The sequence below is a fragment of the Schistocerca gregaria genome, chromosome 9 (genome assembly GCF_023897955.1).
Source record: "Schistocerca gregaria isolate iqSchGreg1 chromosome 9, iqSchGreg1.2, whole genome shotgun sequence".
NCBI lineage: Eukaryota > Metazoa > Arthropoda > Insecta > Orthoptera > Acrididae > Schistocerca > Schistocerca gregaria.
The window spans coordinates 220,698,141-220,711,735 of record NC_064928.1 but is presented as its reverse complement, the minus strand read 5'-3'; the positions used below and the strand labels follow the sequence as shown (position 1 = coordinate 220,711,735).

Sequence of the window (13,595 nt, the reverse complement as noted above, 5' to 3'; positions counted from 1 at the left end):
TTTTTTCACATGCACAACACTTTTCACGTTTCAATGCTATATTTCCTTGCTTTAGTAACGTCAGTTCTGCTTTCAGAGCATCAATGTCACTTTGAAGAAGACGGATAATTTCGTCCTTAGAGCTTAGTGCGGATGTTAGTCGCGCATGTTCGTCACTAGTACAGTCGAGGCACGTCCACTGAATATCGTCATTTATAAATTTCAGACACACGTTTGCGCACTTCTCATGTAACCAAAAGCTGCACTTAATGCACCGAATTCCTTTGACTACACGTTTTTTACACTTTCTACATGAAGAACTATTTAATTTCAACTGATTTTGGAGCATCATATCACCACACAATCCTAACGGCGCCATCTTGAGTCTTAGTATATTCCTGTGACCAGCATGTACACATTTATTGGTGTTAAATATGCTATACTATGTGTTAATGCTTTCTCATTGTATGCAATGTCAGCCGTATTATGCGTCTTGGATATGTATTCATATCCTGTAATATGACAACTGGTCTACAAGACCAGATTTTTTTTCCAATTATGACACATGACATGAAATGTCACAGACAGATCAGACATATTTCAAAATTTCAACATGCACTTGAGAATAGCTATAAAATCATGACTGTGTACAACAAATAAACAATTAACAGTCAGGTGACAGAAATTTCTTCCAAAAACTTCTATATCACTCTAGTTTTCCATAAGAAAGCTCAGGTGGTTTAGTGTTGGTGGAATATTGATGCTAATGGTCAATGGTTTCAAAGTGTATGCTGTAGGCATACTGATTATTGAACTTTGTTTTGAATTGGAATGGAGAATCATGTTTTCCTGTAGACTTTACTGGCTTTTTTCAGTAATGCATCATATTGACATTTTAAAAGTTGAATCTGATCCAGTAACATTGAAATAAGTTCACCTTTACTGTTAAATGTCTGGCCTACTCCTTGTTTACATTTTTGCTCAAGGGCTAATGAAGGTGCTAGAATGTGTCCTATCATGAGCAACAACTAAAAACAAAGGAGGTATCCTTTAGTGAATCAAGACAGGTTAACAATTCAGATTTTATGTGTAAAATGGAATATTCGACCTAGTGGGAGGCCCAAAAATACATCTTCAATTAGTTGTCACGTGAAAAGCTAAGCTAACTCACTAAATGTTTACAAGATCCAAAGTGTAGCAGCAATCACAGATAAGCTGTGTTGAAAATTTGTGGCACTACTTAACAACTGAAAATGAAAAAAAATCTATTTTTGTTGTGGTCTTCAGTCCAAAGACTGGGTTGCTGCAACTCTTCATCCGAGTGAAGCAAGCTTCTTCATCTCTGGAATGAGAATTTCACTCTGCAGCGGAGTGTGCGCTGATATGAAACTTCCTAGTGGATTAAAACTGTGTGCCAGACCGAGCCTCAAACTGAGGATCTCAGTGAATGAAGTCAGAACGATCAATCAGGCAACACAGGTGTCTCACAACACTGTACCTGTGTAGCAGCCAGTGTTGACAACCTCCCACACTGTAGTTCAGTTGAGCATCATGTGTGTTCCATGTTAAACCTGTTGGACAAAGTGCTTGTTTAGTGCATTGGTTCTGAATTGAGAACAGGACAATGAACAAAGGATCAATTTAAAGTTTTGTTTTGAGCTTGGCGAGGCACCAAAAGAAATGTGTGCAATGCTGATACATGTTTGTGGGGATCCAGTACTGTCCATGAAGTGTGTGTACGAGTGGTTCACTGATTTTCGAGGAGGCCAGGAAACTGTTTCTGACAATCCCCTTAGCAGACGACCAGTGGCCACCATCAGTGATGAAAATATTGAGAAAGTGAGGACATTAATCACAAATGACTGTCAATTAACTGTGCGCATCATAGTGGATGAACTGCAGATGAACTGTGAATCCGTGTGACAAATCCTTACCCACGAGTTAGGGAAGAGGAAAATGTGTTGTCATCTTGTGCCACATCACATGACTGATGATCAGAAGCAGGCACATTTAGAGGCTTCACAGGATTTTGTGAAAACGGTGGCTGCAACACCCAATTTCTTGAACTGAATTGTCATTGAGGATGAAACCTGGTGTCTATGGTATGACCCTGAAATGAAACAACAAAGCACGGAATGGTGTTCTCCGATATCACCTCTTCAGAAAAAGGTCAGAGCCAAAAAATCACACACCAAAACGATGCTCATCACCTTTTTTGATAGTTGACGTATTATCGACAAGGAATTCCTACCTGAGGGAATGACGTTGAAAGCTGCACTTTACATTTAAATTGAGGCCCATTTCATGCAACATCTATGTAGGGTACAATCCCAGCTTTTTTTTTTTTTTTGTTCATGACAACGCTCACCATAAACAGCCAATATCGTCAAACAGTTCCTGGGAAAAAAGAGTGTGTTGCAACTTGAACATCCACCATACTCACTGGATCTCAATGCTACAGACTTCTTCCTTTTCTCTCGACTCAAACTTGCTTTGAAAGAAAATAGATTTTGCGATATTCCTGACATCCAACAAAATGTGACGCAGCTTTTGAACACCATACCAAAGGAAGACTTCCTGCAAAGTTTCCAGGACATGTATTGCTGAGCTCAATGGTGCATAGTTATGGGAGATGACTGTTTCAAAGGACAGTAAGGTACCTGTAGTTCATAGTTCATTTATGTTACAGGACTTCACTGAACTTTGTCAGAGGTTGTATATCTCACCCACACAAGGGGGGAATCGCCGTAATGTACACTATGCAACTTGTGATTTGTTCACATTTGTGCCTGCCACCTGACAAAAAATGATGGACATTTTGTGTCAGACTACACCATCAGTTAGAGACTAGCAGCAGAGGTACTAGGGAAATATCATCCCATTTGTAGGCAACAACACAGCACAAACAGTTGTGTTTGGAGTGATGCCACGGCTGGCCAGTGTGGACTGTCGATGAATGGCATCGCACTGTATTCAGTGATGAATTTCCATTCTGTACTACCCTCGATTACCACCATTGGTGAGTGTGGCGGTTACCTGGGAAGAGGTCTCATCCTTGCTTTGTTTTGGAGAGACAAAGTGGTGTTACTCCTGGCATCATGATTTGTGGAGCCACTGAGTATGACCTCAGGTCATGGCTGGTGTCAATTGAGAGTCCTCTGCCTGCACAGTGATACTTCACGGACATCCTGTGTTGTCACAAGTTACCTCTTGCGCGACATTTTGTGATGCTTTTTTTCAATGGAAAGTGCTCATCTACACACAACACATATCTCAATGATGTGTCTGCACGATGTTGAGGTAATCCCGGTAGAACACATGTAGGACCAGTTTGGACATCAGCTCCAGCGCAGAGCTGGTATCCAGTATCCAGGATATCAAACACTGTTTGCAGCACTTGTAGGCCAGCATGCTTCAAGAGAGGATACAGAGCTGTATGACAGCATCCCAATTGATGAGGGCGTGCATCCACACCAGAGAAGGTACAGTGTCATACTGATAAGTGATCTGAGATTGCCATGTTCTTTGTAAATTTGACTCAATTTTGTAATCACTGAAATAATGTCTCTTGGACTCTCAAAAGGCGAGTTTCATCCTTAGTGGTTCACTTTTCTTGTCAGGCACTGTAGATAAGAAAATAAGAGACTAAAAGGATTAGGTGAGTTTTGCAAGTTGGGAATCTAAACAACTTATAATAGCCATAAGTAAGGGGATATGAAATGCAGATTGACAATAGCAAGAAAATCTGTCCTGAAGAAAATAAATTTGTTAATACTGTACAACAGTAAGTCTTTTCTGAAAATATTTGTCTGCAGTGTAGACTTACCTAGCAATCAAATGTGAATGATAAACATTAAAAGAGTAGAAGCTTCTGAAATGAGGTTAAAAATGAGAGGGAGGGAGGGGGGACTAATGAAAGGATGTTGAATCAAATCAGGATGAAAAGAAATTTGTGATATTACTTGCTTAAAAGAAGAAATTTGTTGATAAGACATATTCCCAGGCATGAAACAGTTGTTAATTTTTGGTGATGTAGGGAAACCTGGGGGATAAAAGTGTAAAGTGAGACCACGGCTTGAATTTAGTAAGAGGTAGTTATTAAGAGATGAAGAGATTTGCACACGCTGGACTAACATAGAGATTTGTATTAAACCAGTCTTCAGGTGGAAGAACTCAATGACGACTTGCTACATTTATTCACTGGAATGAATGAAGATGCTCAATAAATTCTTTGGAATAGTAATCATAGACTTTTTTCTCTTCAGGTATCAATGAACCAAAAAAATCTGTAACAGGGAAAGAGCTGCCAAATCCCAGAGTTCTGAGGACACATCTGTTTCCTACTGGAGACTTTAATGACAAGATCAACTCTCTCATGTACATGCAGTTTGGGCAAATAATAGCACACGACACAGCTCTCAGTGCAGACTCGCTTGGATTTGGTGAGTAGTAACTTACTTATTATGTTTCCAAGTAAAGAAGAAAAACTATAGTTAATAATCCATTTGCACATATCAAGTATGGGGAAAAAAACAACAATTCTAAAGGCTTTCCTGGCAAGTGTTTGGAATTGACTTCTCCCAAATGCAATGTATGTATTTACTCATTCACTATCACAAAGTCATTCTCATAATTCATTAAATATAAAATACATTTTTTAAAAGTAGAGTGGAGAACAAGAAGAAAAACCTTTATTTCCATACTACTGCAGTGATGTTTTCCAGCCATTCCAACATTCCTTTGGCATTGTGTTAGTTCATTAGCTTAAAACTCAATTTGCACTCATATCACTCTTTATACAAAGACTTTTGTCATCCTTTTGCTTATTTAATCAATATACTGTATGCATATGAAATATCAAAATTCTTTTTGAAGCGGTGTTTTTGTAAAACATTTTGTATAATGAAAACATGGCTCCCCACAAAGAATACAATGGGTTTGTGTCTGAATTTTCATAGTCATGTGAAGAGAGGGAAACAGACAAATAATGTATTGAATAGAACATTGTGAGGTCTATTTCTACAACAACAAAAATTCATTTAATTTGTTTGAAACTAATCAAGGTGATTAAGAAAAACATAGTTAGTTATTTGAGAGAAATCTTCACTAAGGATTCTTGTATGGATTTCAATAGCCAAACAAAGAGTGGGAAATAAACAAATGGAACATTAAACTGACCAGCATGAGCTCTAGTTCTGATAAAAAAAGTTTTAATTATTTGAAAGTAATCAAAATTATTAAAAAAATTAATTAGTGATTTGAAAGACTTTTTTTTAATTTTCATACCATAAAAAAGAGAGGGAAGTGGACAAGTAGGGTATCAATGTGAGGAGTTGATTTGCAAAACAAGATGTAGTTTCTTGAAATAAATCAGATTAGTCATCACATAAGAGGGACCATTCATTCCAATTGAAAAAAGTATTAAACCTGACTGTGAAGTTGTCTGGATACCAGCAATCAGCCTGATACCAGCAACCAGCCTAAGTAAACTAAAATTAATGATCAGATGTTTTTACTGTCCACATGATTCTGCTATAACAGTTGTACAATCATTCAAAGGCAGTCCATACTCAGTAGTACGGAAGTACGCTGATCATACAATACTGGTTAGAGGTGACACTAACTTACCAATATAGACTGGGATGTCTACAGATTTGTTGCAGGTGGTATAGATAGACAGCCCTGCAAAGAAATTTTGGAAGCTTTCTCCATGGTATGTCTTGAGCAAATAGTGCAACAATTCATTCACAACAGAAATATTTTAGACCTTGTGATTACAAATAGTCCTGACTTTGTTGACAGTGTCAGTATAGAGACAGAGATTAGCAATCATAATGTTATCAGAATAGTACTAAAGCTAACAACTCCATCAAGAATGCAAGTCAGAGATTAGCAATCATAATGTTATCATAGCCAGAATAGTACTAAAGCTAACAACTCCATCAAGAATGCAAGGAGAGTTTTTATGCTGGAAAGAATAAATAAGCAGTTGTTAACTTCTATGTACATAAAGAATGAATGTCTTTTAGTTGCAATATGAAGTAGTATGTGCTGATAATTGGATTACAGACAGTAAAGACCAACTGCGGTTTAATAACAAAACTCAGAAAGTGCTGAGGAAGCAGAGATTGGTGCACACTTGTTTCAAAAAGGAATGCAGGAGTATCAACATGCAAATGTTAGCAGAAACTCGCGCAGCTATAAAAAGATCAATGCAACAACTTCCACCATCATACATTAGTAAAATATCTTTCTGAGAATCCAAGAAAATTCTGTCTTGCATAAAGTCACTAAGTGAGTTGAGTAGTCTAAGAGCAGTCTGGTGTTGCTGAAGAAGACAACAAAAGGAAAGGTGAAGTTTTAAATTTCACATTTAAAAATAATTCACATATGATTTTGTTCAGACATGCCATAATATGCTTGCCACACAACCTTCTCTTGGAGGTCATAAAAATAGACATCCCTGGCACTGAAATGTAGCTAAAAGAGTTGAAAACAAAACAGCTCACCTGGTCCAGATGGAATTTCAAGTCAGTTTTACAGAAGAAATCCTGAGTGACAGGAAAAAACCCAGATGACTCCTGTGTTGGAGAAGGGTAAACGAGCAGATTTGCAAAATTACAGACTAATATCCTTAACATCAGTTTCCTGCTGAGTTATTTAGCATATCCTGAGTTCCAATGTAATAAATTTTCTTGTGAGAAAAAAGCTTATATCCTTAAATTGACATATAATTAGAAAGCAATGCAACACTCAGATTTTCTTTTCTCACATGATATCCTGTGAACCATATATGAAGTAAACAGGTAGATTCTGTGTTTCTTGATTTCTGGAAAACATTTGACACAGTACCACACCGCAAACTGGTAGCAAACCTCTGAGCATAAAGAATAGGTCCTCAGATACATAGTGGCTTTACAACTTTTTTAAATAATAGAACACAGTGTGTTGTCCTTGATGGTAAGTGTTCATTGGAGGCAAAGGCATCATCACGGGTGTCCCAGGGATGTGTGATAGGACTACTATTGTTCTCCATATACATACATGATCTGACATATAATGGTGAGCAGCAGTCTGCAGCTGTTGGCTGATGAAGGTGTAGTATATGGAAACGTGCACTGAATAATTGCAAAAGGATACAGGATGACTTAGAATTTCTATTTGGTGTTATAATGGCAGCTTGCTCTAAAAGTAGAAAGATGTAAGCTCAAACAGACGAGTAAGAAAAACAATCCTGTTATGTTTGAATATGGTATTAGCAGTGTGCTGCTTGACACAGTCATGTCAATTATATATTTAGGCATAATGTTGTAAAGTGACATAAATGGAACAAGCACAATAGATCTGTTATAGGGTTATTGGAAGAAGTTTATGGGAAGAATTCTAGGGAAGTGTGGCTTATCCATAAAGGAGACCCTGTACCACGTGTTCATGCAAAATCAAGCAAGGGAAAAATCCAGGCTCAAATGTAACAATATAATGAAAAGGATAGTTGCCACTCACCATAAAGCAGAGATGCTGAGTCATAGATACACAACAAAAAGACTGTCACACAATAAACTATTGGTCAACAAGGCCTTTGTCAAAGATAGCCAAAACACGCACACACACACACACACACACACACACACACACACACACACACACACCCACATCCGCGCGCGCGCACGCCATACATGACCACAGCCTCTGACAGCTAAAGGGAGACTACAAACAGCAGTGCACGATGGGAGAGGCAACCGAGTGGAGATAAGGAAGAGACTGGGGAGGAGAGGAGGAGGGTAAGGATGGGGAATGATAAAATGCTGCTGCAGGAGCATGCAGGGATGACATGGTGAGGGTATGGCAGCTAGTGGCAGTTGGGAGGTTAGACGGAGTGCAGGGGAGAGAGGATTGGGGAGGGGGGGGGGGGGGGGGGGTAGCAAGAAACACGAGAAGTAGAAAGACTGGGTGCATTGGTGGAATAGAGAGCTGTATAGTGCTGGAATGGGTACAGGGAAGGAGCTAGGTGAGTGAGGACAATGACTAACAAAAGAAGGGTTATTGGACTGTAGGATATATTGCAGGGAGTGTTCCCACCTGGGCAGTTCAGAAAATCTGGTGCTGGTGGCAAGGATTTAGATGGCGCAGGCTGTGAAGTAGTCATTGAAATGAAGAACATTGTGTTCGGCAGTGTGCTCAGCAACAAAGTGGTCACAGTTTGTTGGTGGCCATTCATGTGCACAGACAGCTTGTTGGTTGTCATGCCCACGTAAAATGCAGTACAGCTTAGATTGTAGATCACATGACTGGTTTCACAGGTAGCCCTGCCTTTGATGGGATAGGTGATGTTTGCGACCGGACCAGAGTAGGTGGTGGAGGGAGGATGTATGGGACAGGTCTTGCATCTAGGTCTATTACAGGGATATGTTCCATGAGGCAAGGAGTTGGGAGCAGGGGTTGTGTAAGGATAGATAAGGATATTGTGTGTGTTTGGTAGGTGGCAGAATGGCACAGCTTGCAGGGGGAACTGAGGGGAGGGGGAGAATAATGGGCAGGACATTCTTCATTTCAGAGCACAAAAAGAGGTAGTAGAAACCCTGGTGAACAATGTAATTCAATTGCTCCAGTCCTGGGTGGTACTGAGTCATTGGGGAAATATTCCTCTCTGGCTGGACAGTGTGACTTTGGGAGGTGGTGGGTGACTGGAAAGATAAGCCACGGGAGATCTGTTTTTGTACGAGATTGGAGGGATAGTTATGATCAGTAAAGGCCTTAGAGAGACCCTTGGTGTATTTTGAGAGGGACTACTTGTCAATGCAGAAGCGACAGCCATGAAAAGCTAGACTGTCAGGAAGGGACTTCTTGGAATGGAATTAATTGGTGGCAACTGTTGAAGTCGAGGTATTGTTGGTGGTTGGTAGGTTTGTTATGGACAGAGGTACTGATGCAGCCATCTTTAAGGTGGAGGTCAACATCAAAGAAGGTGGCTTGATGGGTTGAGTAGGACCAGGAGAAGCAAATGGGGTAGAAGGTATTGAGGTTCTGGAGGAGGTGAATAGAGTGTCCTCATCCTCAATGCAGGTCACGAAGTTGTCATTAGTGAATCTGAACCAGGTGATGATGTTTAGGAATGGTTCCTCTAAATGGCCCATGAATAGGTTGGCATAGAATGGTGCCACGCAGTGCTCATAGCCATACCCCAGATTTGTTTGTAGATAATACCTTCATAAAAGAAATAATTGTGGATGAAGATATAGTTGTTCATGGCGACTAGGAATGAGGTTGTTGGCTTGGAATCTGTTGGGCATCAGGAAAGGCAATGTTCAATAGTGGTAATCCGATGGACATTAGGGATGTTAGTGTAAATGGAGATGGCAACAATAGTGACGAGCACGGCACCGTGTAGTAAAGGTACGGAACTGTGGAAAGTCGGTAACAGTTGCGGGTAACAGGCTGAAGGTTTTGATTTGCAAGAAAAAAGATTCTGTCAGTGGGGGCACAGTAACCAGTCACAGTGGGGCATCCTGGGTGGTTGGGTTTATGGACTTAAGGAAGCATGTAGAAGGTAGGAGTGCGGGGAGTAGTAGGGGTGAGCAGAGATGGTCTCCAGGTAGAGGTCCTGGGATGGGCCAAAGGATTTGAGGAGAGACTAGAGATCCTGACAGATCACAGGTATGGGGTCACTGTGGCAGGGTTTGTAGGTGTCTGAAACTGACAGCTGGCAGAGTCCTTCTGCCAGGTAATCCTTGCAGTTCAAACAACAGTGGTGGAGCCTTTGTCACCAGGTATGAGTATAGGTTCAATATCAGTTCATAGGTGATAGATTGCAGTTATTTCTGCAGATATAAGATTTATTTGTATGTTAAGGGATTCGGGGAATGATGGTGAGGCAAGCTTCAAAGTTAAGAAATTCTGGAAAGTCAACAGGGGGTGATTTGGGTGCATTGTGGGTGGATCACAGTTGCCTAGAGGAGTGAGCTGAGTCAGGCAGAGTTCAACAGTGATCTTTGGTTGAGTTTTATTGGTAGGGTTGGTGGTGAAAAAGTGTTTCCACTGTAGCAACTGGGAGAAGGCGAGAAGGTCTTTAACAAGTCCTGCATGATTGAATTTGGGTGTGTGGCAAAAGATGAGGCCTGTAGAAAGGATCGATATTTCTGTGGAGCTACTGTGCTCCCACTGAGAGAATTTTTGCTCTTATAGACCACCCCCTTCAACCTATTACCCAGAGCCTACCCTCCTATATAAAAGATACCAACTGTTTCCTCCTCCAACTCTCCACAGTTCCTGTCGCTTTACCACACAGTGCCCTGCTTGTCACTATTGACACCACCTCCCTTTACACTAACTTTCCTAATGCCCATGGCCTTACCACTATTGAAAACTGCCTTTCCCAACACCCAACGGATTCCAAACTGACAGCCTCCTTCCTAATCACCATGACCAACTATATCCTTGCCCACAATTACTTCTCCTGGGCATGGGGACCCACATGGCACCATCCTATGCCAACCTACTCATGGGCTATCTAGAGGAAACCTTCCTAAACACCCAGAATCCTAAACCCCTCAGCTGGTGAAGATTCATTGATGACATCTTTGTGATCTGGATTGAGGGTGAGGACACCCTATTCACATTCCTTCATAACCTCAGCACCTTCTCCCCCATTTGTTTCAACTGGTCCCACTCAACCCATCAATCCATCTTCCTCAATGTTGACATCCACCTCAAAGATGGCTACATCAGTAACTCTGTCCACATGAAACCTACTAAACACCAACAATATCTCCACTTTGACAGCTGCCACCCATTCCATACCAAGAAGTCCCTTCCATACAACCTAGTAACTTCTGCAGTGACAAGTAGACAAATAGACTGAGGGTCTCACTGAGGCCATCCCTCCAACCTTGTACAAAAACAGATCTCCTGTGCCTCATCTTTCCACTCACCCACCACCTCCCAAAGTCCCACTGTTCTCTTATGGGAAAGCATTCACCCTGTGACTCGATACCAACCAGGACTGAAACAACTGAATTACATTCTCCATGAGGATTGTTACTGCCATGTTTTCTGCCCTGAAATGAGAAATGTCCTTCCTCTCCCCTCCCTCCCCCCCACCCTCCGTTCCCTCACTGGTATTCCGCCGCCCACCAATCCCACACAGTATCATCATCCATACCTATGTAACGCCAGCTTCCAATCCCTTGACTCATGGCTCATCTCCCTGTATTATACCTAGATGCAAGACTTGTCCTATACATCCTGCCACCACCACCACCTACTTCAGTCCAGGCACAAACATCACCTATGCCTAACAAAGGCAGGGCTACCTGTAAAACCAATCATGTGATCTACAAGCTAAGCTGCAGCCACTGTGCTGCATTCTACGTGGGTATGACAATCGACAAGCTGTCTGTTCACATGAATGGCCACCGACAAACTGTGACTGAGAAACAACTGGACCACCTTGTTGCTGAGCGTGCAGCCCCACACAGCATTCTTTGTTTCAATGACTGCTTCACAACTTGTGCCTCTGGATCCTTCTCACCAGCACCAACTATTCTGAAATGCGCAGGTGGGTATATCCTACAGTCCCATAACCCCCTGGCCTCAACCTTTGTTAGTCCTTGCCCTCATCCATCTAGCTCCTTCCTTGTACGTATTCCAGCACTATACAGCTCTCTATTCCACTAATGCACCCAGTGTTTCTACTTCTCTCATTTCCAGCTACCCCACTCTCTGCAGCCCTCCGTCTAGCCTCCCAACTGCACCTAGCTGCTCTACCCTCTCTCCACCTCATTCCTGCATGCTCCCGCAGCAGCACTGTACTATTCCCCACCCTTACCCTCCTAACCCTCCCCTCCTTGCCCCAGCCTCTTCCTTACCTCCATCCGGTTGCCTCTCTCATCATGCACTGCTGTTTGTAGTCTGGCTTCAGGTGCCAGAAACTGACATTGTGTGTGTGTGTGTGTGTGTGTGTGTGTGTGTGTGTGTGTGTGTGTCTGTTGGGTATTTTTGACAAACACCTTATTGGCTGAAAGCTTATTGTGTGACAGTCTTTTTGTTGTGCCTATCTGTGACTCAGCATCTCCACTTTATGGAAAGTAAATACTCATGAAATCTATTCTAAAGTGCTGAACAAGTGTTTGGGATCCCCACCAGATCAGATTAAAGGAAGACAAAGGAGTAACTTAGAGGCATCTCGCTAGCATTGTTGTTGGTTGTTTTGATCAACATAGGAGTATCATGGAAATCATAAAGAATTTCCAGCAAACACATTATTTATTTTCTTTTGGTCACAATGCATTTGATCTAAATGCAAAGTTCATCTTCCATTCCTCTTCCAACAACAATTGAATGTGAAATGACTCCAAAACATTGTGACCTCACCAAAATCACATATAATCATACAAGGTACACAGTTCAAAAAGATGAAAGGAATATTGTTAACTGTTTATCTTGTATGCAATTTTTTACATTTTGAATTTGAATATGATTACTGCAAGTGCTTTGGTGTACATAACTGATTTTATAAAATGAAATAACTTTTTTAAAAAACTTACAGTCCACAGCCTGCTCAAGTAAATATAAAAATGATTCACAGGAGATCTGGTTGTGACAGAACCACTAGAACAATCATATTTTAACAAATTTATTTAAAACTTGGAAAGAAAATTGTAAAAGTAATCTGCACATAATGAAAATTATAAAATAAATTAACTGGTACCATGTTGCAGTGAAAATAAGGAGATGAATGCTCAATGGACCAATATCCCATACCTGGAAAATTGTTATAGTGTCTGTTGCATTGGATACTCTGTCGTGCCTGGACTGCATTTAGCTGTCAGACTGAGTGAGAGCCAATTCTAGTTATCTGTTTACTAGTACATGTCTGTTTCACATTTCATTGTGCATCTGGCATAGTCCATATCAATTCCAGCAGGCTAGGAAAAACTCTTACCTTCATATTCTCGGATGTTATTGAATTTTGCATATGTTAAAATGAAGGACTAAGTAAGGAACACACATTTTTTTTGTTTTCTTCAAAAAAACTTCTGCTCTGAGATACAGTCCTCCAAAGATGACACAGCGCATACCATTTTGAAGATGTGAATTTTGGAAGAAAATTCTAAAATGTTGTATCTCTGGAACAGTTCTAGATGTTTTGTTGTTTTTTATTTGACAGATAATTGCTTTATAATTACAAATAAATCCTCCATTTGGACTTAACTGTCAAAGTTCTTTTGCTATAGCATTCTGAACTTTTTTTATAATTTATGAAAAAATAATTCAGAAATGCCAATCCACAATTTTTTTTTGTGTTGATTAATACCATATAGTTGTACATTCCCTGAAAAGGAGATCTTCCACTTTTAGGTTGAACAGATTTTATAAACAATTAAAATTTTTGCCATACATAAAATCTGTTTTATTACCACATTAACAGGCTCATAAAAAATCCCCCTTCTCAGGTTGTGAATCTGAATATTATCCTGCTGTTTCTGAGGTGTTGGCCGAATAAACGAAATTTCTCCTTTCTTACTCTTTAAAAAGCATGCAACATGAGTTTTCCCATCACTTTGAGTCCAAAAATGTGTCTTCTGAATTCCTTTCACATGTGTACTTTTTTTTAACCA

The 13,595-nt window shown here is 40.5% G+C and overlaps 1 protein-coding gene across 3 annotated transcripts in view; it reads left to right on the top strand.

Annotated features, from left to right (window-relative positions):
* Window positions 1–13,595, top strand: part of LOC126292013 (peroxidase-like) — a 169,018-nt gene that overhangs the window by 79,599 nt on the left and 75,824 nt on the right. For all 3 annotated transcript variants that reach the window (XM_049985805.1, XM_049985807.1, XM_049985806.1), the window contains one exon: window positions 4,245–4,421. In XM_049985805.1, coding sequence (XP_049841762.1) covers window positions 4,245–4,421 — 177 coding nt within the window. The remainder of the gene's footprint in view (window positions 1–4,244; window positions 4,422–13,595) is intronic.